The sequence below is a fragment of the Armigeres subalbatus genome, chromosome 1, assembly GCF_024139115.2.
Source record: "Armigeres subalbatus isolate Guangzhou_Male chromosome 1, GZ_Asu_2, whole genome shotgun sequence".
Classification (NCBI taxonomy): domain Eukaryota; kingdom Metazoa; phylum Arthropoda; class Insecta; order Diptera; family Culicidae; genus Armigeres; species Armigeres subalbatus.
The window spans coordinates 128772987-128798638 of NC_085139.1; the positions used below are offsets into that span (position 1 = coordinate 128772987).

Sequence of the window (25652 nt, forward strand, 5' to 3'; positions counted from 1 at the left end):
TACAAAACGCTCATTAGACCGGTAATCTTCTACGGGCACGAGATCTTGACAATGCGCGATAACGATCCGACGGGCACAAGAAGGCGAGGTGCACAGCGAGTAAGGCGGATCGATCAGATGGAAGATGATTTGCGGACCCGGACAGGCCACTCTGTACTGTTTTTGTAATATTTTTATGGTGTACAAAAAAGGATCTATTTCCACTAGGTGGATTAATCAGGGTATTTGAGGTGTATTTGATTCTGAATAAATGTCATTAAATGTGAATGATGGAAATTATGGAAGCTATTTCCCTCTAGTGCTGTTGATCCTTCTTATTTGTTCTCTTTATTATGTTTTATAATTCAAGAGAAAGATACTATTACTGCTAGATAGACTAATCTAGTTGATCACTATAAAATTTAATAAAGATTAGCAATCGCGTACATAAGTTATGGAAAATAATAGTGTCTCACACAAAAAATTGGTGTCTTGTTAAAAACGAGGCATTATCATTAATAGGTGATTTAGATTAGGTTATTTTTAATCCACAGGAAATAAAAGTCTAATATTCCACACATTCCACACTTCCACACTCAAAAGTTTGTATCTTTTTTGTAATGATTCTAAAGGTAATATACTCATTCCCACACACACACACTTGTGTTTGGCTTTAATAAATAAATAAATACCATAAGGCATGGTATTTAGTTTATGCTATGAGAAGCCTTTCGCATTTTTGTAGAAGACCTAAAGGTTTTTAATACTTGCTCTGAAACTAATTAGTCTTGTAACAAAATAACCTGTTCTTACCCTCATCATCATCATCGTTGATGTGTTATCGTATAATTTATTCAGAATAGTTCATGTTAACTGAAAGCCTCTTACAAACAATGAAACTCATTGTAATCACTAGATATTTAACATTTCACCTACCTTTCGGAAGGCCTTCCGGAAGTTTTCCGACAAGAATGCATACAGCAGTGGGTTGATGCAGGAACTCGTGTACGCCAGTACGTGGGAAACGATTTGCAGCGATATCTTGAAGGACGTATCTGGCACAAATACTCCAATGCTTTTAAGTACCAGTATCACCTAGAATGAAAAAAAAAAGAAAAAATAGGGGGAGCATTATTACTCAAATCGATGACATATCGTTATTTTGAATGAAGTTGACATTCCAATTTGGTGGCACCTTTTAAACACCACAGCCACCGGCATGTTACATGAAATGCAGTAATCATTCCGCCTTGTATTCCTGCGTACTATTAATGGGACAACTTATGTGAACGTGCTTGTGCTTGCATATTCTCCGGAAGTTAATGGGTTAACCATAAAACTGAATTCTGCACGTGCTAGGTAACTAACCCCAAATGAGTGGTGGATTAATGGTGGTGTATGCTCATGTATAGGAGAAAATGGAAGAAAATGCTTCAGTGTGACTAAATGAACCAACTGTAAAATATTGTTTTTTTTTTTATTGCATATGGAAACTAGGGGAAAGATTCGGCAATTCATCTCATAGCTTCCATTTCCATCCCATCAAAAATAAAGCAATGAAAATGTATTTGATTTGTTATTTATTTTTGTGATTTTTTTTCAGCAGAAGCGACCAGATTGGTGCTGTATTTTATTTTGCGATGAGATAAATATATGTACACTGTACAGTGAGATGGAAAACGGAACAATTCCCCTATATGTAATATTTACGTACCGACGGTTTCGTGCAGTACAGGAACAACTCGAGATCTGCAATTTTGCAGAAACAACGTTTTAAAATATTGACACATAATAAGAAAACTTCTATACTTGGTGATTCGAAGATTGTCAAATTTTTATTCTTTTGTGGTTTGCATATGCATAGCCAAGTTATTTAACAAAAGAAAATGATTTTCTTACGGCTAGGTTGCCGAATAATATGCAATTAATAGCATAATGTTACTTTCAAAAGATTTGTAATTATTAGAATCCTTTGAATTTTGTTATGGCGTGTCCAGTATGTGTTTTCGAACTACTGTATGTAATGGCCATTACATATATCTAGTACGCATTTCTGTCACTTCAAACGGATTGTAATTTAATTTTTAAAGAAATTAATGTTTTTTTTATTTTTTAAGCTCGAGGGTTACATACTGGACAATTTTCCCCAAAAGAATGCAATGAGATTCCCTACCGTTCTCGTTCCATACTGGAGGGTAGACCTGTTTGATGAAGTGGAAAATTCACTTCCCCAATGTCATGAATATTCATTAAAAACCTTAGAGCGATGGTGATTCGATTGGACTACACACGGACAGAAATGGCACTGCCACGGGAGCATGAATGGAAAATAAATTCCAATTTAAAAGTGGTTTAATTATAAATAAATGTATTTTTTTTACAATTATCAATGAGTGTGAAAACCAATCTTTACGACCACAAGCTGCTTGTGTATGGCGTTGCGTTGGTTAGTAATTCATTTATTGTGACCATTTAACAGCAATTTCTGTGTTTAAAAACAAATTGCCGATCAATTGCAATCATAATTCAAGCCAATGAAATAAATCAATATTTTAATCCGATGTTGCAGTTGAAACCTGCATTTAAAAAAGCGCGATCTTAGCATATCATGGAATGATTTTTTTGGTTGAATAGTTTTTTATTGAACTATGGTCATCCAGTACAATACGTAAAAAAACTAGTTGAAATTCACAAAATTAGAAAGAAAAGAAAAATTGACTAATTTGTTCTGCCTAACAGTTAGCTCTGGTGTATTTCAGATTGGTTTTTGCCTGCATCTATATTCACTCGTTGATCCGTCTGATTCCGTTTGATTGTCTGAATTGTCGCTACATTCGGATGAAAACATTTTCAGCAGACGCCACTGCATAACCTAACTTTTTACCGGTGCACTAATGTAAAATATAAAAACTTTTATATTTGGCAGCCCAAATGGAAAATAAAATTATAAGAGTTGTGTAGGCTTATCAAAATCAAGTTATTCTATGCATTTTCGCACAATTCAAATTTTAACTTAGTGCGTAGATAGATTGATTTGCGCCAAATCCTTGAAATAAATAATAAAAAGGTTTAAATATAAATTTCAGGACAAATATTTTCATTACATTACACTTCAGCTTGTCGCCTTTCTAGCAGATGGAGCATAGAACCCCTTCCTTCCACTCCTCCAGTAGCTGTTCAGTTTCCTAGATTCTGACAATCAGTTTTCGCAGGCAAGTGACCAGCTTTTCTAGGCCCATCTTGTTGAGCTCAGCTCCGATACTATCTTTACCAGCTGCTTTATTGGTCTTTAGCTGTTGGACGGCATCCTTAACTTCTATCAAGATGAGGGCTGGTTGGCTTCCATCGTCCGCTGAACTGACGTAGGCATCTCCTCCGCTGCCTTTTCCTGCATGTACTCTCAGCGTCATTTAAATGGTCCTCGTAGAGCTGCTTCCACCATTCGATCGCCACACATTCGTCCGTCAAGATTGTGGCATGTGCATAACACATGTCATGATATCCTTTAATAATTTCTCATGCCACCCTCAGCATGGTCTTGCTTTGTAGCCGCGCGTCTTACCGCACGGCTAAGGAGGGCCCCGAGACGTTTATTTAGGAGTATCAAATTTTCTGTCGGAATTTAGTGAAAAAAGTAGATAATGTTTGTTTGCTGCATCGTGATTTATTTAGAAGGCAGAACGATCGGCCGGTCATCACATAATTTGTTCTGCTTTGTGCGGTTAGCGGTTAGAACGATCGCCCGATCATCGAAATGTTGTTCTGCTTTGTATAGGTGAGTAAATAATTTAGAAAGTGAAGATTCAGTTCGCGTCAGTAAGCAGAACGATCGGTCGGTCATCGAAAATGTTGTTCTGCTTTGTACTGTTAGCAGAAAGATCGGCTGGTCATCGACAATTTTGTTCTGCTTAGTGCGGTCGGTAATTAAAATAATTAGTGTTCGTTCGACTATGTTTTGAATTGACCAAACTACACGCTATACACGGCATACCGTTTACCAAAACGAACCCTGCCACAATACCTACCCCATATATCCAACATCCCAGTGATTTCTCGTGGAAGTGCAGATGACTCGTCGGCTTCTATCAAAGCGAGTATCATGTCAACATTTTCCACCCCATTCCTCAATTGACCTGCATTCGGACACGGTCGGCGCTGGTATTGCTTATTTTTGGGTCACCAGTTCTTACACATTAATGTTAGTCCCAAACATCATCTGTATGTTCTCTGTGTAATTACAGCTGATCTGGCAATAACGGAGTAGCAACCGTGGGCGGTCAATCATGCTCATGTTCATGCATGCTCAATATTCATTTGGAAATTCTTCTTCTTCTTCTTCTTCTTATTGGCATTACGTCCCCACACTGGGACAGAGCCGCCTCGCAGCTTAGTGTTCATTAAGCACTTCCACAGTTATTAACTGCGAGGTTTCTAAGCCAGGTTACCATTTTTGCATTTGTATATCATGAGGCTAACACGATGATACTTTTATGCCCAGGGAAGTTGAGACAATTTCCAATCCGAAAATTGCCTAGACCGGCACCGGGAATCGAGCCCAGCCACCCTCAGCATGGTCTTGCTTTGTAGCCGCGCATCTTACCACACGGCTAAGGAGGGCCGTGTGGAAATTATTTAGGAAATTATTTAGGACAAATCAAGCATCCGAAAGATATTCAATTTGCAAAAAAGAGCTAACCGCGATGGAGGTTAGTACTCTGATGGCTTTTCCGCAAACGTGACCTTTAAGTGGTCTTGTTGTGTAGGGGTAATCACGCCTATCTAGAGAGCAGGAGGTTGAGAGTTCCAGTCCCTCCAAGACACGAGGATTCTTTTTCGCAAATTTCATATCAATTTCTCCGTTTCGAAACATGTGCTGTGCATATGCACAGCCAAGATATTCAACAAAAAAAAAGGTTTTCGAGTTGCCGAATAATATGCAGTTAATTGTAATTATTTTCGGATTTTCCTCGGGAACTACTCTGAAGTTTAGATAAATCTATGGAATTACCAAGAGAAGCTTTCAGCAGAAAATTCGTCATGAGAAACTCGTCAGAATTTTCACGAGAAATTGTTCTAAATTTCTACAGGAAAATCCTCGGAATATACACGGAAAGTTCTTGTCGAGTTTCTGTTGAGTATTCTTCGAAATTTACTTCATAATTGTTGGAATGTGCGACTGATAGAATGGGTGTTTTAACGTTGGCTTTCTCAAAGAAATTTCTCTGGAATTTTCACGAGAAAGTCTCACGAATTTGACGAGAACTTTTTTAGAATTTCCGCGGAGGATTGTTCAAAATGTAGATTTTAATATGAAAAATCTTTGCATTTCAACGAAAAATTGTTAGGAATTTTTAAGAATTTTTTGGAAATTCTTTGTACAATAGATGTTTGACAACTGAAACTTATTTAACTGCAATGCTTTCTAACTGCAAATCAATATTTACATCAGTTTTGTAGTTATCGGACCGCTAAACTTCGAAACGATTTTAAATTCGATGATAGCTGCATTGTGCTGCACAATCACATGCATTTCTATTGCATCTGACGTTGTCGGACGTGATAATAGTTGAACGTTTAGAACGTTTAGAACTGCATTCGCTAACTGAAACGAAAACATGTTGCAGTTATCGAACGACTAGTGTTTTGTCCATAAGAAATTCATGGGAAATTCAGTTGGCCAAAAGCGTCAAGCGGCCGAACTGATAATTTGGCCGAATAGGTAATCTGCCCGAAAATGCCGTTTGACCTAAATGGTCGTTTGACAGAATAAGTCATTTGGCTGTAAATTTCGTTTGGGCCAACAGGTCATACGGCTAAATGTCAATTATTTAACGGGTAATTTAGTCAAAAATGTCCATTCGTTTGGCTAAATGACATTTACGGCGAAAAAGCCTGTTTGTCAAACGACCGTTGAACGAAATTTTGTAACCTCTCTACTTTTTAAGTCGATACTGGTCTTTAAGCCAAAAGTCATCTAATCAAATCTCATTTAGCTGAATTGAACGTTTATCCGAAACTATTATCAGGTCAAAAATGGTTTGACAGAAAATGTAGTTTGGCCGAAAGCGACATACAGCCAAAATGAACATTCGGCCGAACTGGTTATTAGGCCGAAAAAATCATTTAACCAAATAAATCATTAGACCCAAAATGCCGTTTGGTAGGAATGGTCATTTGACACGAAAATATCCTTTCTGCAAAATACCCTTCCGGCCAAATGGCATTTTCTGTCAAATGACCTATTCGGCCGAACGTTTTTTTTTTCAATTCCGTCAAACGACACTTTTTGAAGAAAGTTGTTTTGCAGACAGGATATTTTTGGGCCAAATGGCTCTTTTTCCCAAACGACAATCAATCGGCATTTTTTGTAATGGAATTTCCCAAGAATTTCTTATCGAAAATAGAAAGAATTTTTTGAAGTAATCCAAAAACATTCCTTAGAAATTCCGAGCAATTTTCCGTTGATAACCAAAGAATTTTTCGTTGAAATCTACATTTTGAACCATCTTCTGCAGAAACTTTGAAGAATTTTCAGTGGAAATGCCGGAGTTTTTGTCGCGAAAATTCCACAGTCTCCCGCGGATATAGGTAGCAAAAAAAAAACTGTTTTAAAGTTGGCTATGCCAATCTAGCCGTCTAGTGATGAACTTCTCCCTGCGAAAAAAATCAATCTAATAAAGAATAAAAAAAAACTAACCATCTTAAATGATCTAGATTGAGGAAGTGTAAATTTCGAAAAATTCTCAACAGAACTCAATAGGAACTTTCCGTGAATATTCTGAATATTTTCCTATAGAAATTTTGAACAACTTCCCGTGAAAACTCTGAAAATAATATCGATCGAATGTCCATTTCGGTCAAATAGCCCATTTTCAGCCAAAGAAACTATCCGACCAAATGACATTCTTGGCCAAATAACTTTGGGCTAGATACCCTAGCAAAGTCTGAATTGCTCTCAATTTGCTCTCAATCTTTGCTCGGGTAGGCTTCTACCAAATAGTCTTTTCGGTTAAACGACATATTCGGCGAAACAACTTTCAGCCTTGTGATCTCCGGCCATACCCGAGTAGCACACTTATCATATAACAGTCACTGTGACTTATATGCGACCAAATCCAGTCACATTTAAGTTGCTGCAACAAAATTGATGTGATCTGTGCTACTAGGGTATGGCTTTCTGCTGAACGCCTCTTTTCCATTCAAAAATTAATTTCAATGGTAAATTCTTTGGATTTCAAAGGGAAATCCTTCGCAATTTACACACAAAGTTTTTCTTAGTTTTTACGGAGAGATTTTCAAAATTTTAACTAGAGATTGTATGTATGAAAAAATCTCTGGTGTTTCAACGTGATGGATCAGGAAATTACACAGGAATTCCATTGAATGTTCAGAATTTCCACTTCCACTTCAAAATTCTGCGTACGTCTGCAAATTTGAATCGGCGTAGAAAATTATAGATTAGTGGCGTGACAATTTTTAAATGGCGGCGCGCCGATGCAAAAATGTCAGCGGCGGCGGCGGCGTGGCGCGGCGGTGCACACCTCTACTTGCAAACAAACAGTGCAGTGTGCAGAAACTTATAATTTGATTGATTGTGCTTAAGTCGGCACACTGAAATAAGTTTCAATAAGTTTTCAAGTTAGAAAGGGAATATGTCATGTTTTTATACTAATGTTCTGCTTGAGCTCACATATAAACATTTATGAATTTTTGACATTCTATTTTTACAAGACTTCTTCTTCTCTTCTTCTTATTGGCATTACATCCCCACACTGGGACAGAGCCGCCTCGTAGCTTAGTGTTCATTCAGCACTTCCTCAGTTATTAACTGCGAGGTTTCTAAGCCAGGTTACCATTTTTTTTGCATTCGTATATCATGAGGCTAGCACGATGATACTTTTATGCCCAGGGAAGTCGAGACCATTTCCAATCCGAAAATTGCCTAGACCGGCACCGGGAATCGAACCCAGCCACCCTCAGCATTTGTAGCCGCGCGTCTTACCGCACGGCTAAGGAGGGCCCCTAATTACATATTTACAAGACTATTTTACAAGACTATTTTACCTAATTTACCAAAATTGCTCATTTGCCGTTTGCCGTTTTTCGCATAGCTGTAAAAGCAACATCAGTACCGGTTCCCACAGTAATTGCAGCTTATGACAAAAATATCAACAAGCACTTTCTCCGAATCCGTTCATTTTTGTTTAAGTGTGCGAAAGACGTGCTAATTTTTAAAGCATTTATTTTGGTCCTATTTTACTTCTTTTGAAAATTGTTCTGCAAATAGTTTGCTATCTAATATAGATCAGCGAAGGATATATGTATCTATTGAGACGGAAAATATAAATGAATCGAAAGGAAGAAGAAATAGTTTTTTTTAACTTATGTATTTTCTGCTAGAACTCAAATAAAAAAATTGATGTATTTTTTGACATTTATTTTTAAAGGACTATTTTACCCTACACTCCCCTAATGGAAAATCCTGATTTTTAATTTCTATTTACACAAAAAAGTTTGAACAGTTTTCACCAGATCGGAAAACATCAACATAAGTAGGGTCGAAATTTGTGCGAACTTTCTTTTAAATAAACAGTGTTGCATAAAATTGCGATTTTCTTAGAAATTCTTGAGTTGGCGCTTCTGAATAATATATGAGATGAACGCTCTTTAGTTCCTTAATTGCCTTGCGGGTTTAGTTTTTTATCCTAGATCTGTTGGTGAAAAATATTCCCTTTGGAAAAACGACCATTTTTTATCAAAAAAAGTCCGTTTTCTCCTAAAGTAAACAACTTTATAACCGTATTAACCATTTGGTATAAAGTGCTAATTGAGTAGAAAAAGCATGCAAAGTTGAAAAAAAATCGGTCAGTAATTGCCAAAGTTATTGCATTTTTTTGGTTTTGGCGATTTTTGAACAATAATTTTTGAAGTTTTATCCCACTTCCCCTCAATGAAAAAATCTGAAAATTTGCAAAATGTCTTCTCTTACATATATGAACAAACCCTGAAAATTTCATCCAAATCGGAGAATATCGTTGTAACCTCCCTTGGAAATGGGGTCGCGCTTCTCGCGAACAAGCTCTGAAATATAATTCTTTGGATATAGTTAAAACTTTGAAATATTATTCCAACAGTGAGTTGATTAATATTTATATTGATAATGTAGGTTTATTATTATATTATTAATGTTTATTTAACCAATTGATTGTTCTCTCCAATTATAATCTACCATCCGCTGATTAATTGTAATAATCAACTACAATAAGATATGTGAACTTTGACATCCAGATATTACTCACTAAGTGATAAACGATATGCAGGGTTCGTAATGCTCACTCAATTTCAGGAGCACAGGATGCTCCCTCACGAAAAGTTTCGGGGAGAAATCACTTTTCGGGAAAGAAAAACTGCTTGGAGAGTGATAACCGTTTTTCGCTCACTTCGATTGCCGCAAAACGTTGGTTTGCTCTTTTTCTTTCATATTCGAGTCTTTTCGTGGCATCATAAATGCAAATGGTAGTAGCTTATGTGGAACAAATAACTTATCACTTTCATACAGATAGCGTGGTGGTGTGGCTAGAGTAAGCGCATCCCCACAGCTATTATTGTTACTATTCTGGGTTCGAATCCCGGCGCGGTCATACAATTTTATAATTGTTCTGCGATAATTCTCGCGAAAAGTGAATGAGCGTGATGAAGTGATGAAACGAAAAAGGATTTTCATCTAATAAGCAGGATTTTCGTTTATCTTCCAAGGCTGATTCTAGAGAAAAGATTGATGGGTGAAAGATGATCCTCAACATAAACAACGAAAAAAGATTCTCCCTTGGCCCGAAAAACGCTTGCTTTGCTCTCATTGAAACGAAAAGTTGATATGTAATTAATAATTTTCACTATTTTTGGTTTCAAATCTATCAAGAATGAACCCATTTAGGCTTCTGTATGGTTATTTTCTCGCAATTTACCTTGAAAAAAAAAGTTATTTTCAATTTTTCATCATCAATATTTTGCAATGTAATTGTCATAGCATCATTCCAAAAATAAATATGTACGAGATACAGTTATAACCCGATTTTAAACCTTGGGATGAATCTTGGAAGTCTGTAGAGGAAGAATTATTTAATGTTTTTTAAGGCATTCTCGGAAAATTGGCAATAAACAAGTTTGGGAGTTGCAATGAATTAAAATTGGAAGCCTTACCTGGTGTTAATTTCCTCCAATCTTTATGCATCAAGTGGCCCTCCCTTCTCCCCTCCTTAACGCAACATCGGTCACAACAAAATGAAATTCAATCAATTTTATCACCCTCGTGAATTTCCCTCTCGATGTTGTGCTGCTGGAATTGTTGTCGTTGTTCAAACGCCTCCGCGGATTAGACGCTATGATTTCGTAAACGATTCAATTGCTGGTTTCAGTTATAGCTGAATTTTCCAAGGAACCGTCAGGGAATCGATACAATCCGCGAAGCTGGTGTGGAATAAATATCAACAAACAGAATTCAATTTTTCCACAAGATACTCAATCCTCTTTTATGGCACATCCGAGTGATATGGTATTTTCCCCACGCCAGCATAAAAGCTGAATTTTTCTAGCTAAAAATGGAACACGATGCATACTGAATCCAAAAGGCGTTGGAGGCTTCGGTTGTTCCGGAGAAGCAGGGCCGACTCTAACTTGACGAAAAATAAAACAGAATAGTCTATCTTTCTCTCCACTTCATTATGCATCGAAACGAAAAAAATATTACTCAAATTTCAACAGTTAATTCCAAATTGAATCACCGAAATAAACGAGCATTGGTTTTGAATTTTGAAGCATTCTGGAGATTGCAAGCGGATGACGGCGAAGTTTATTTGATCGACCCTGGTAGTTGGCATGGTAGCAAGACAGTACTATGAAGCCATGAAATAAGATTTTGCTCAAAAGCTTCTAACGAAGTGGAAACAATCATATCGATGTTTGGTTCATCCTCCATGGGGAAATAAGGTCCGTGTGGAATAAAGTATTGGAAAGTGTTGGCTTTTTATATCGATTCCGTGATTACCCCATTGGCAGTCAAGGGATGTCTGGAATTTCATTTTGATTGTTCAACCATTATCTGAGGTTATGTTTGGTGTTATCTTTTAATTCTGGTTTTATTGATATATGTAGGTACGTGACTTCCATACACGTTTCCATTTTTATCTTGTCGAGAAAGCTAGTGGCTAGTGGAACTTATGTGTGGGGATTTTGTCTTTATGGTTGAAAACAGGTATAAGGTGCACACCAGAGTTCCGAATGTTTCTGTAAATTGATATACGTGTGTTTCCGCTTTGTCATAATAAAGGGTTTCCCTGAGATTGAGAGCCAAATATTAAGGCATAACACGTCGAGTGAAGACCTTGAGGGTGAAATATAGACTTTCCAGATGTAGTTTATTAAGAAATCCATGTGACAAGATTCGTCGGTTTTGAACTCTTTAGTATTGGATATATAGCAATATATTCGCACAAATATGTAGCATGGATTTGTATGATAATTTCATATTTTACTTAAAATTAAGCAAAGGCATGTGCCATGAACCATTGCAAAACCATATACCTATTCGTAAAATGAGCTTGTATCATGTTAAAGTTGAACATTTCTCATCCGTTGAATTTATCTTCATAAATCTCACAACTTTTACAATTTGAGGTTAATTTGAGGTATATTTTTCCACAGACAATAGTTGTTTGAGAGCTTTGGCATATCAACACCTAAAAATTTATTCATAGGCTCAAGGAAGTAATCTAGCCAGTATAATTGTTTTGTATTTTTCTATTCATTTTCATAATAGACTTTATTGAAATTTGACATTATCTGCTTCCGTGTTTTAGTCAGTTTAGATTAAGTCATGTTTCATGATCTCTAAGCTATATTTGTCTGCTTTTCTATGGTATGTATCATTCCTTTAATTCATTTACGTCAAATACCGAAGAAAGGTTGATTTACTATAAAGTTGAAATCCCTTCCTTTTTGATGTTTATATATGTATATGGGAAAACCTGTTCATACAAAGATATCATTCCTTACGCAAACAACATCCCACCACTTCGAGTCTAGTATCGATTGGAAAAGATAGTTTTTTTCCCTTTGGTACCCTCCCACGCATTCCCTAATCTGCATATGTATACCGGTTTTCCCATCATATTCTTCCCGCATCCCCCGAAGTAGCGGGAGAGGACATCATTCTTCATTCCATAGTCGTCCTCCGAAGGAATAAAGCGACAAAGTAGATCTCTACCAGCCAGGCTTCCCACAGCATCTGAGGCCATGACGACGGTGAATGGTTGCACGCGCCTGCAGTTTGTTCACATGGTACCCGTGATCAGACTTTGATGTGAGTTTTCTTTTATTTTTTGTTATGCGGCGAGAGGTGTCACCGTGGAACACCATTCACCGCGTTTTTTTAGTTTAGAAAATCTAGTTAGCTGTGTTTAGCAAATGGACGGATTCACCTAAACAATATTGTGTCGAATGATTTTTTTTAAAGTTTATTTTGTTTATCAAAGTTTTGAGTTTTTTATGACTAAACTTAATTTGCCACACTATTCAGGAAATTGAAGCATTGTGTTACTCGAATGAAATAAAAAACAACCTTGTTGCAGCTCTGTAATTTTCTACTCGTTATACGGCTATTTCCGTATCTGGCCAAAATGCGAATCAATAACAACATGCTAATTGTTACATTAGAATTGCGCACAGTAGCAAACAATTTTTCGGAACTTGTTCACTGGAAGTATTAAAAACGTGTAGTGGCTTCTAAGGAGAGACACGTGGGTGTCGTAAAGTGGAAAATATTTTCCTATTTGTGCCTTTCGAAGCCCAAAGTTGTACTAGAAGGCTATGCTTTCACTCCAAAACACAATTTTTGATAGAAAGGCCTTAGAAAAATAATTCATATTCCATTCGACTTCACTCGAAAAACTATCAAATCAGTCTGTTGGCAATACGACCCTGCGTTGAACAGTAGACAGCGTTATGACAGCTGCAGTGATATGATATGGTAGATATGTCATAGAACGTTAACTAAATAAGGACATTAAAAAATACTATACAGGTGAAAACACGTTACAATTGTTTCTTAACTAAAAGCTATAATTATGCTAAAAATTACACTTGAAATTTAAAGAAACTATAGAAAAGTAAGTAATTACAATTAAAATAAATCATTAAACATAATATCTTACAACTTAACTTACTTCTTAACTTAATCTATTATTATCGCGAGGGAATTTTTTTAAATGATAAACTTATATTGTGAGTAATACTTTGTAAAACCTAAAAACTTAAACTTATTCGAAAATTTATTATAGCTTGAAGCTTACTCAATCACCAACAAATAAGAACTTGCTGAAAGAGATCAGAATCACACCCCGACCCGTAACATGTCTGTACTTGATGCCCCTTCCTCTGACCAAAGCAATTTGTATGGCTAGAAATTGGTGGAATATCACAGTGGGATCTGTTGAACTTTTTCTTATCAGTGCTCCCTTGGAGGGAAGTACAAATGAACCTTCAAGGTAGGTTAGAATATCCGGCATTCGGTGGCGATTGGGGTCCTTCGGGATATCCTGTTCGAAGTACTTCAGTTTGACGAAGACCTTCCAGTTGTCGGAGTCTATATCCGAGGTAATTACCAGACGCTCTACCGGACATTGAGAAAGATAAGCGATATCATTAAAAACTCCCCGCCCCTATTCTCCTCATGAGGAATATTAACGCGCATCATCCAGCCTGGGGTGATCCCAGGTCTGATCCCCGTGGTATCGCTCTTTTCGAATCTTTTGAGAACGTAGACTATGTGACTATTAACAACGGTTCGCCCTCCTTCTTCAACGGCCACTCGACATGTTCGAGAGCAATCATTATCCGATTTCGACCATTTTCCACGCTTCGCCCCCAGACTTCAACCGGAGGCCAAGATTGCGCTACGATGCCGCTGACTGGGAGGCATATGACCCCTACCTTCGACGCGAATTTGAACGAAACACACCCACTCCACTAAACCACCCACACTCTCGGAGAACATTTTGCCGGTTTAGTCTCCGTCAACGACTATCCAGCACATTTTCAGAGGGCTATCACCAGTAGATCTTCGTCCCTCTCCAACTTTCGAGTCCCTCTGGATCATCAAAACTCCAATTTTAATTCTCCGTTTTCCGCTCCTGAGCTTTCTTTTGCGCTCTCAAGGAGTAATGAAAAATCATCAGATCTCGATGGGGTGGGTTATCACATGACTAGGGTTTGCAGAAATCGCTCTTGAAAGATAACGAACAACGATAAAAGAGAGGAGCAATTCTCTGTGAAATCGAAGGTCGATTTATTTTAGTATTTTTTGATTTCTCTGAAATGTTGTATATACATTCTTTATGATCAAAAAATATAATTTGCATCATTGGTTTGCCATTTTGACTCTAGCCTAACTTTTGAGAAGGGCCTAAGCAAAAACACCTTGATGACTTTAAAAAAATAACTTGAAAACGGCTTGTCCGATCGTTTTGATGTCTTCGGCAAAGTTTAAGGTAATCATAGGCGCTAAGTGAAAAAAATATACACTCCGAAAAAAAATTGTTCAAACATTGAAAATAAAACTTAAAAATCGATTTTCTCAAAAACGAATTTTTCGAAAACGAAAACGAAAGTTTAAATCGCGTCTAGACATGTTTTCTTCAGTAAGCAGAATGATCGGCCGGTCATCATAGTTTTATTCTGCTTTGTGCGGTTAGAAGAACGATCAGCCGATCCCCGAAATTTTGTTCTGCTTTGTGCGGCCTTGAAAAAAATTAGTATTGTTTTCATCGATCAAACTACACGCTATGCACGGCATACCGTTTAGCAAAACGAACCTTGCCACACTCCCTACCCCATATACCCAACATCCCAGTGATCTCTCGTGGAAGTGTTGGCTTGACACATGACACATGGATTGCGAGTGATTTGACTATGTGTCCAATTTGGGAATCTTGAGCTCATTCAGTAGCCGTTAGGTTACGAAGGCCGACGGAGGTCCTTCGTAGCTTAGTTGGTTAAAGTACCTGTTTAGCATACTGGGGGTCGTGGGTTCGAGTCCTATCGAGGGGAAAGTGGTTACCTCCAATACATTTTTCAAACCATTATCTTCCACATAATGTACATATTCACATATGAGTTTTTAGAACATTGTAATTTTTTTTGTCTACATAAGGTATTTTTTCCACAACCTCATACCATGAAAATAACCAACCACTGCTCGAATACTAGCACTTGTCAATAAATATCATTGACTCCGTAAAATTTTATTCTAGTTATAGGAATAGAATCGAAAACGACTGAAAATTTAAAAAAAATTGGTATATTTCATCTTATAACTGCTATATCTCAGGAATGGCTACCATCACTCAGACAAAAATAATGTATATCTTTCCCATTGGAAATTTAACGCAATTTCATAAAATCGGGTCAATAAAAACGTAAAAAAAATATTTCCACCATTTTTGAAAAACCAACTAGTTTTAAAAAATTATTACTGTTTTGTCCATCATTCCTCCATTATGACTTGTAGTGCAAAAAAATGCATATACTCTGCTACAACATATCAAAAAATAAAAAAAATATTGAAAAATTCGAGAAAATCGACTTTTAAGTTTTATTTTCAATATTTGAACAGTTTTTTTTTCAAAGTGTGTATTTTGAATACTTAAAACTATGCCCAAGACATCAAAACGATCGGACAAGCCGTTTTCAAGTTATTTTTTTTTAAGTGTTCAAGGTGGTTTTGCTTAGGCCCTTGTCAAAAGTTAGGCTAGAGTCAAAATGGCAAACCAATAATGCAAATTATGTTTTTTGATCACAAAGAACACTATCCAACAAAATTGAACTTTTTTTCGCTCCCTTCAACAATTTTTAATGTACTCAATAGATTCTTTTACGCTGAATTCAGGTACGTATTCAGATTTTCTGTAACACGTCCAGTTTTTGAGAAAAACGCATTTTAATTCACGAAAGTACGTATTTTCATAGAAATTTGGTTTCTCTCCCCTGCAAAGCTGAATTTTGGCTCCTCACTTTTAGAATAAAGTTTGAATTTTGTAGAATGGGCCTTGTAGAATGCATGTGGGTTGTTGGATTTCATTTGGCACGTACATTTGTTGTGAAAAACGGAATTTCATTCACAAAAGTACGTCTTTTCATAGAAATTTGGTTTCTCTCCTCTGCAAAGCTGAATTTCGGCTCCTCACTTTCAGAATAAAGTTTGAATTTTGTAGAATGGGCCTTAGAGAATGCATGTGGGTTGTTGGATTTCATTTGGCACGTACATTTGTTGTGAAAAACGGAATTTAATTCACAAAAGTACGTATTTTCAAAGGAATTTGCTTCCTCTCCTCTGCAAAACGGAATTTCGGCTCCTCACTTTTGGCATAAAGTTTGAATTTTGTAGAATGGGCCTTGTAGAATGCATGTGGGTTGTTGGATTTCATTTGGCACGTTCATTTGTTGTGGAAAACGGAATTTAATTCACAAAAGTTCGTCTTTTCATAGAAATTTGGTTTCTCTCCCCTGCAAAGTTGAATTTTGGCTCCTCACTTTTAGAATAAAGTTTAAATTTTGTAGAATAGGCCTTGTAGAATGCATGTGGGTTGTTGGATTTCATTTGGCACGTACATTTGTTGTGAGAAATCTGTGCTCTGCAAAGCTGAATTTTGGCTCCCCTCTTTGGAAATAAAGTTTGAACTTTGTGGAATAGGCCTTGCAGAATGCATGTGGTTGGTTGGATGACATTTGGCGCATTGAGAAGCCGAATTTCTATGAAAATAGTACTTTTGTGAATTCAATTCCGTTTTTCACAACAATTGAACGTGCCAAATGAAATCCAACAACCCACATGTATTCTACAAGGCCCATTCTACAAAATTCAAGCTTTATTCTGAAAGTGAGGAGTCGTAATTCCGTTTTGCAGAGGGGAGGAAGCAAATTCCTTTGAAAATACGTACTTTTGTGAATGAAATTCCGTTTTTACAACAAATGAATGTGCCAAATGAAATCCAACAGCCCACATGCATTCTACAAGGCCCATTCTACAAAATTCAAATTTTATTCTAAAAGTGAGGAGCCGAAATTTAGCTTTGCAGAGGAGAGAAACCAAATTTCTATGAAAATACGTACTTTTGTGAATTAAATTCCGGTTTTTCACAAAAATTGAACGTGCCAAATGAAATCCAACAACCCACATGTATTCTACAAGGCCCATTCTATAAAATTCAAGCTTTATTCTGAAAGTGAGGAGCCGAAATTCCGTTTTGCAGAGGAGAGGAAGCAAATTTCTATGAAAAGACGAACTTTTGTGAATTAAATTCCGTTTTCCACAACAAATGAACGTGCCAAATGAAATCCAACAACCCACATGCATTCTACAAGGCCCATTCTACAAAATTCAAACTTTATGCCAAAAGTGAGGAGCCGAAATTCCGTTTTGCAGAGGAGAGGAAGCAAATTCCTTTGAAAATACGTACTTTTGTGAATTAAATTCCGTTTTTCACAACAATTGAACGTGCCAAATGAAATCCAACAACCCACATGCATTCTACAAGACCCATTTCACCAAATTCAAACTTTATTCTAAAAGTGAGGAGCCGAAATTCAGCTTTGCAGAGGAGAGAAACCAAATGTCTATGAAAATACGTACTTTTGTGAATTAAATTTCGTTTTTCACAACAAATGTACGTGCCAAATGAAATCCAACAACCCACATGCATTCTACAAGGCCCATTCTACAAAATTCAAACTTTATTCTAAAAGTGAGGAGCCGAAATTCAGCTTTGCAGAGGAGAGAACCCAATTCCTTTGAAAAGACGTACTTTTGTGAATTTAATTCCGTTTTTCACAACAATTGAACGTGCCGAATGAAATCCAACAACCCACATGCATTCTACAAGACCCATTTCACCAAATTCAAACTTTATTCTAAAAGTGAGGAGCCGAAATTCAGCTTTGCAGAGGAGAGAAACCAAATGTCTATGAAAATACGTACTTTTGTGAATTAAATTTCGTTTTTCATAACAAATGTGCGTGCCAAATGAAATGCAATAACCCACATGCATTCTACAAGGCCCATTCTACAAAATTCAAACTTTATTCTAAAAGTGAGGAGCCGAAATTCCGTTTTGCAGAGGAGAGAACCCAATTTCTTTGAAAAGACGTACTTTTGTGTATTTAATTCCGTTTTTCAAAACAATTGAACGTGCCGAATGAAATCCAACAACCCACATACATTCTACAAGGCCCATTCTCCAAATTCAAAATTTAATCTAAAAGTGAGGAGCCGAAATTCAGCTTTACAGAGGAGAGAAACCAAATGTCTATGAAAAGACGTACTTTTGTGAATGAAATTCCGTTTTTCACAACAATCGAACGTGCCAAATGAAATCCAACAACCCACATGCATTCTACAAGACTCGTTTCACCAAATTCTAACTTTATTCCAAAAGTAAGGAGCCGAAATTCAGCTTTGCAGAGGAGAGAAACCAAATTTCTTTGAAAATACGTACTTTTGTGAAATAAATTCCGTTTTTCACATCAAATGACCGTGTCAAATAAGATTCAACAACTTACTTAGATCTTGTACGATTTCTTCTATATAATTCAAACCTCTTTTTCAAAGTTATAAACCGAAAACCAGCTTTACAGAACAGAGAAACCAAATTCCCATAAGAATACGTAGTTTTGTGAATTTAAACCCGTTTTTCTCAAAAACTGGACGTGTTACAAAAAATCTGAATACATGCAATTAATTGCATATTATTCGGCAACTCGGCCGTACGAAAACCATTTTTTTTGTTAAATATCTTGGCTGTGCATATGCACAGCATATGTTTCGAAATGGACAAATTGATATGAAATTTGCGAAAAAGAATCCACGTGTCTTGAGGGACTCAGAACCTCAACCTCGTACTCTCTAGATAGGCGCGATAACCCCTACACAACAAGACCACTTAAAGGTCACGTTTGCGGAAAAGCCATCAGAATCCGAGTACCAACCTCCACCGCGGTTAGCTCTCTTTTTTGCAAATTGAATATCTTTCGGATGCTTGATTTGTCCAATCACCACATGTGCTCTACTATTGTATATCCACAGCCAAGCGAGTGCACATTGTTTATTAAACGAGAAGATCGCACTCCATGCCCCCCAGTAACTGTCTGGGCGGGACGGTATAGAATGCGAATTCAATCGCACTCTGCTGTGCCAAAGGCTTGCTTGGCTAAAGCATTTGATGAGTTTGATTGCCTTTTACGTAAACGGTCGCGTGTACTCAGACGACTAATGACGGTGAAAGACCGACACTTGATTACAATTAATTGCATATTATTCGGCAACTCGGCCGTACGAAAACCATTTTTTTTGTTAAATATCTTGGCTGTGCATATGCACAGCATATGTTTCTGAAATGGACAAATTGATATGAAATTTGCGAAAAAGAATCCACGTAGTCTTGGAGGGACTCAGACCTCAACCTCCTACTCTCTAGATAGGCGTGATAACCCCTACACAACAAGACCACTTAAAGGTCACGTTTGTGGAAAAGCCGTCAGAATCCGAGTACCAACCTCCACCGCGGTTAGCTCTCTTTTTTGCAAATTGAATATCTTTTTCCGCAAACGTGACCTTTAAGTGGTCTTGTTGTGTAGGGGTTATCACGCCTATCTAGAGAGTAGGAAGTTGAGGGTTCGAGTCCCTCCAAGACACCTGAATACATGACTGAATTCAGCGAAGAAAAATCTTTCAAGTACACTGAGAATGGTTGAAGGGAGTAAAACACTGTTGACTAGTGGAATGTATATGCAAAATTTCAGAGAAATAAAAAAAATGCAAAATTGTAATCTCGAAAAAAAAAAATCATGATATCACAAAGAATTGCTCAGAGGCAAACACCTCTTCGAATCATAACAAGCCATGAAAACAAAAGTATCGCACTTGTATACAAGTTGCGAAAAAACAGATTCGGATAGGCGGCCCCTACCGATGAGGTTTGATAACACGTTTTGTTCTCGCTCATTTCATGTTGGCGACCATATTTTTTTCGCACAGCTGTGTAAAATAAGTTGAAACGCATCATCATAACCGGTGCCTCCTGCAATTGGGGCTTATTGAAAGAAATTTATCATGGGTTGTAGCCCCCGAATCAGTTCATTATCGCAACAGCTACCGAAAAACGTCTCTCACGGTATACTAGTATGTAATCGAGAGTGTATACAGACATGATAAGTGAGAGATTCTCCTTTGGATTCAAACCCTGCACATGACCAAAAAACTTCTTCCCTCCGGTAAAATTCGGATTATGGAGTTGATCAACCAAGCATGGTCTGAACAAATCTTTCCGGACGAGTGGTGGAAAAGTCTCGTTGTACCCATCCTCAAGAACAACATTTCCTCCCGAGATATCACAAAGTACCGATCTTTTTCACTAACCTCTTGTGTCTCCAAAGTTGTGGATAGGTTAGTGAATCGGTGGCTGAGGGACAAATTTGAAGGCGATGGACAGTTCGGCTATCGCCAACACGCGTTCCGCTCGGGATACGGCATGGGCACTTATTTTGCATACCTGGGAGATGTACTACAGAACTCCTGCAACGACGGCAAGCACTTGGATCTAGTTTCCTTGGATATCTCGAAGGCCAGCAAATGCGTACGAGGACACGTGTGCAGGTGGAGGCATCAGCTGTACGGACCGAGCATCAAGTTGGGTAACCAGCCTATCCCCAACAAAAAGACTGTGAAAGTTCTCGGAGCCTCCATTGACCGGAGCATCTCGATCCTTCCTCACTCCGGTTAAAGATTGGGCAGAGTATCATTGATAGCCTCCTACTCTACGGCCTCGAACTGTATCGCTCACCGTCACCTCGTCGAAACTCTGTAACCAACTTTTAATTTCTACGTTCGAGCCGCTTCAGGATTGTTATTGAGGTGGGCATCGTGACAATTCCATGGCTCCTAGAAGGTCGGTAGCCGAGCTCTTCAAAAAAAATTTCATAACCACGAACACAGGTTTACGGATGAGAAAAAAAATCCCGGATAATTTGTCTGCTCCAAACACGTGTATGAGGCTCAATTATCTCCGCGTCACTCACTCTGAGCTGTGTAATCCCTATGTTAGGTCGGCCTATTCGTCTTCCTTAGTATCGAAAACGCAATGGGAACAAGCGAATAAGTGTGTCACATGACGAAAACTGGCAACTTGACGGTAAACGAAAAAAAAAACTTGCGGCAGGTGGGAGCAATTGCGGCCCATGAATGCGACATTGAACGGTCCTAGGAGAGCAATGAATGTGTCATCATTCTTTTTTCCCCTGTCATTGTCGGGGTGTTACATGCATACCGAGGTGTTGGATGGAAATTTACATATCCTTATCTCCAGGGCTTGCATGATGGATCAGTGCTGCAAACTTTCCTCTGACTGTACTAACAGGACTAGTTGAAAACAGCAGAAATTCATCTGGAAAGTGATGGATTCTCCGCTGTAGTAGTCTATCCGTACACCTTTTGTCCTAGTATTTAATTTTATGTCGAATTGATTACTGTAGATTAATGCACCATACAATGAAGATCCATAAATGTAATTTTTTGTGTAATTCTATTAAAATCATTCATTTCCGGAAGTACACAGGTTCTCGGAAGACTTCTGGATGTGTTCAATGTGTGCAAAATGTCTGAACACATTGGTATATAATATCATCATCCTTTAAAAAGATTGGTATTGGATTGAAACGATATATCTATAGCCTTTCGGTACAACATGCGATGAGATTTAAGTACAATACATGATTAATTGCACATTTTTTTTACAAAATCGTATTTTACATATATGACTTATGGTAGGTACACAATAAATATTAGAATTACTATTGCTGATAATTCGGATCCTAGGAACGGAAACCAACCAGATGTTTTTTTTTTCTGAAGTTAGCTCGATGCTGTAAATTGTGTAATATATTAGTATACAAGTTTAAAGATAATGTTTTCCTTTACTCATATTCAGTTTCCCCGTTTTTAACTTCTCAGCAGCAAATGTACTGTACGCATATTTAGAATAAGTATCCTAGTTTAAGAACAAGTAAGGCGTAAGCCGTATCAAATTAAAATATTAATTAGTAAATCATTTTTAGTTTTATTTAAACATACCAAGATTATAAGTCTCACGCTTTGAGCTTCGGTAATTTGAATGGTGCTTACTTAAAGCATGTTGAAGGGGTTAGTTTTTATTAGAACAACTTTATGAGTACAAAATATGATTTATGTTTTGTTTTGTTTTGATTCTATGTTCGGGGCGCTTTGTGAATTTTCTTATGAAAAGTTTTGCAACTGATGTGGTATTTGAGAAACTGGCATTTACCACGAAGCCTATCGATTAAAGTCGAAGTGGCAAATGCAGTATGGGAGCCTTTTCATTCTACTCACGCATCGAGCACGTTGTTGATAGCTCAAGCCCGTGACGAGTATTTAAAGGTGGGGTATCAGGTATCAGGTATCAGAACGTCGGCTCAGGAGGCACGTTCCCCTCAATTTGGGAGATTTGTGCCATCGCCTTCACTGGCCTTTCTCATCATTTACCTGACGGAAAAGGAAGTGAAAAGGGGAAGGGAAGAGGAAGTGAAGTTGGAAAGGAGAATGGAACCATTTATAGGAAAGCCAATTATGTAGACTCACACGCATTCAGCTAGGGACTAAAGAGAGGTGTCACAAAAACACACAGGACGTAACAATGGAAGAACGTCAAAGACGAAACACAGAGTGCACTGTGATAAACGCATAATGCGAATCCATATAGGTGACAATCACAAAGTACATTTTTAAATCGCATAATGCGAATCCATATAGGTGGCAATTTGTTGAAAACTAAGTAAAAAATATTCATATTCATAACCCCATTCTTATTGAACCTCACGTTGAGATTGAACAAGAATAGCCGAACCCGAACGTCAAGAACGAAACACAGAGTACACTGTGAAAAACGCATAATGCAAATCCATATAGGTAACATACACAAAGTACATTGTGAAAAAAACGCATAATGCGAATCCATATAGGTGACAATTTGTTGAAAACTAATTAAAACACATATCCATAACCCCACTCTTATTTAACCTCACTTTGAGATAGAACAAGAGTAGCTGAAGCCGCACGTCAAGGACTAGACACAGAGTACACTGTGAAAAACGCATAATGCAAATCCATATAGGTAACATACACAAAGTACACTGTGAAAAAAAAAACGCTTAATGCGAATCCATACAGGTGACAATTTGTTTAAAAAAAACTAAGTAAAAAAAAAACATTTTCATAACCCCACCCTTATTCAATCTCAAGTTGAGATTAAACAAGAGTAGCTGAAGCCAAACATCAAAGACGAAACACAGATTAAACTTTGAAAAACGCATAATACGAATCCATATAGGTGACAAACACAAAGTACATTGTAAAAAAACGCATAATGCGAATCCATATAGGTGAAAATTTGTTGAAAAACTAAGTAAAATATGTTATTCATAATCCCACCCTTATTCAACCTCAAGTTGAGATTAAACAAGAGTAGCTGAAGCCGAACGTCAAAGACGAAACACAGAGTACACTGTGAAAAGCGCATAATGCGAATCCACATAGGTGACAAAACCAAAGTACATTGTAAAAAAATGCATAATGCGAATCCATATCGGTGGAAGTTTGTTGAAAAACTAAGTAAAACACATATTCATAACCCCACACTCACGTTGAGATTGAACAAGAGTAGCCAAAGCCGAACGTCAAAGACGAGACACATAGTACACTGTGAAAAACGCATAATGCGAATCCATATAGGTGACAATTTGTTGAAAACTAAGTAAAACACATATTCATAACCCCACTCTTATTTAACCTCACGTTGAGATTGAACAAGAGTAGCCGAAGCCAAACGTCAAGGACGAGACACAGAGTACACTGTGAAAAAACGCATAATGCGAATCCATATAGGTAACATACACAAAGCACATTGTAAAAACGCATAATGCGAATCCATATAGGTGACAATTTGTTGAAAACTAATTAAAACACATATTCATAACCCTACTCCTATTTAACCTCACGATGAGGTTGAATAAGAGTAGCCGATTATCTCGGAGAAGTAAAAAGTCAACTACGCCATAGCTCCGGTTAGCGCAGCGAGGGCTAAAATACTGTGAAGGGGGCCCTGGTGCTTCACAGGCTCCGTTTGCAGTTAGGTTCTTATTAGACCCCCCTAACCATTCATTCGTAGGCACGGTAAGCATAAAGCCGCATCACACCGAAAATTAGGGGTCACCTGTATGGTGGACTTTTACCACTGGAACAGGCAATCCGTAATGTTATTCTTAGCCAGATAACCAGCTGCCGACACCACACGGCTATCTAGGCTGTTCGTGAAGAGAAGTTGACATTGACTTTACGTCAACTCTCAATGTGGCCGAACAGCCGAATTCTACTCACGCATCGAGCACGTTGTTGATAGCTCAAGCCCGTGACGAGTATTTAAAGGTGGGGAGGGGGAAGGCTTTAAAATGTACCCAAGTAAGTATGTGGAACAGGTCAGTGCATATGATTTTGTGGTAACCCGGTGAAAATGGTTCTCGACAACGATCCGACGGGCACAAGAAGGCGAGGTGCGCAGCGGGCAAGGTGGATCGATCAGGTGGAAGATGACTTGCGGACCCTCCGTAGACTGCGTGGTTGGCGACGTGTAGCCATGGACCGAGCCGAATGGAGAAGACTCTTATATACCGCACAGTCCACTTCGGCCTTAGTCTGATTAAATAATAATAAAATAATATGATTTTTTGGGGGCACTGGTCAGACCCCCCCTCCTTCTCAAATATTACTCACTGTGTGATACTTTAGATTTATATATGATACAAATTTTGATGATGACAAGCGACAACTGTATTACTTACAAGGGTGTCAATCTTTGGTCGATTCGCTTTGTCCAAGATAATTTGCTTCAACCATACAACCAGTGTGCTCCAAATACCTTCAAGGTGTGTACATACATGCAATGCACGCCTCCCTTGCCTATTTTCTATCATCGAAATGTATGGGCCGGTCTAGAGCACATCCCTCCGACCAAACACGGATTGAATATTCCGTTGCGGGTGATAAATTATCTTGCCATGATGGCTATATAACAATGATCTTGCATTTTCGAAGACGGAATAACGGTAAGAACCAGCCAGTGCCAGCACTAAGTTTGAACAAAAAGAAAAATAAAAGAGACAAAATGCCGCGCCGAATGGGAGGGCAACGCCTTCGCTAATGTTCCTTGCGTGGGGATCGTTTTTCACGTTTTTCACTGATGATGTTGTCATGTCACGAAGGCGCCGACAGACAGCACACACACAGTACGCTGAAATGGAGTACAGCGAGCGAACTTTAGGGGCTGTTTTCCTCAAGGGAGCGCTTTCAATGTGTTGTATCAGTGGCAGCACGAATAACTTCTCAGTATTTGGGATTGGCACTGCAAATGGTTTTTATCTTGCCTGCTGAGCATAGGCGTGGGACCAAGGCTCAAAGGAGGTGGGTCAAAGAAATTGTTTTCTCGTCATCTTGAGCATTCAATTCTTACGTACTTGCTTCTCAAGAAGCAGCATTTTCATGCACAAAGATCTGTCCATAA

At 37.9% G+C, this 25652-nt stretch overlaps 1 protein-coding gene across 3 annotated transcripts in view; it reads right to left on the reverse strand.

Annotated features, from left to right (window-relative positions):
- LOC134205121 (allatostatin-A receptor-like) overlaps positions 1–25652 on the reverse strand; it is a 329283-nt gene that overhangs the window by 78433 nt on the left and 225198 nt on the right. For all 3 annotated transcript variants that reach the window (XR_009978062.1, XR_009978061.1, XM_062680065.1), the window contains exon 3: positions 916–1074. Coding sequence is in view for 1 of the 3 variants with exons in the window: in XM_062680065.1 (XP_062536049.1) it covers positions 916–1074 (159 nt within the window). In the remaining 2 variants the exon portion in view is untranslated. The remainder of the gene's footprint in view (positions 1–915; positions 1075–25652) is intronic.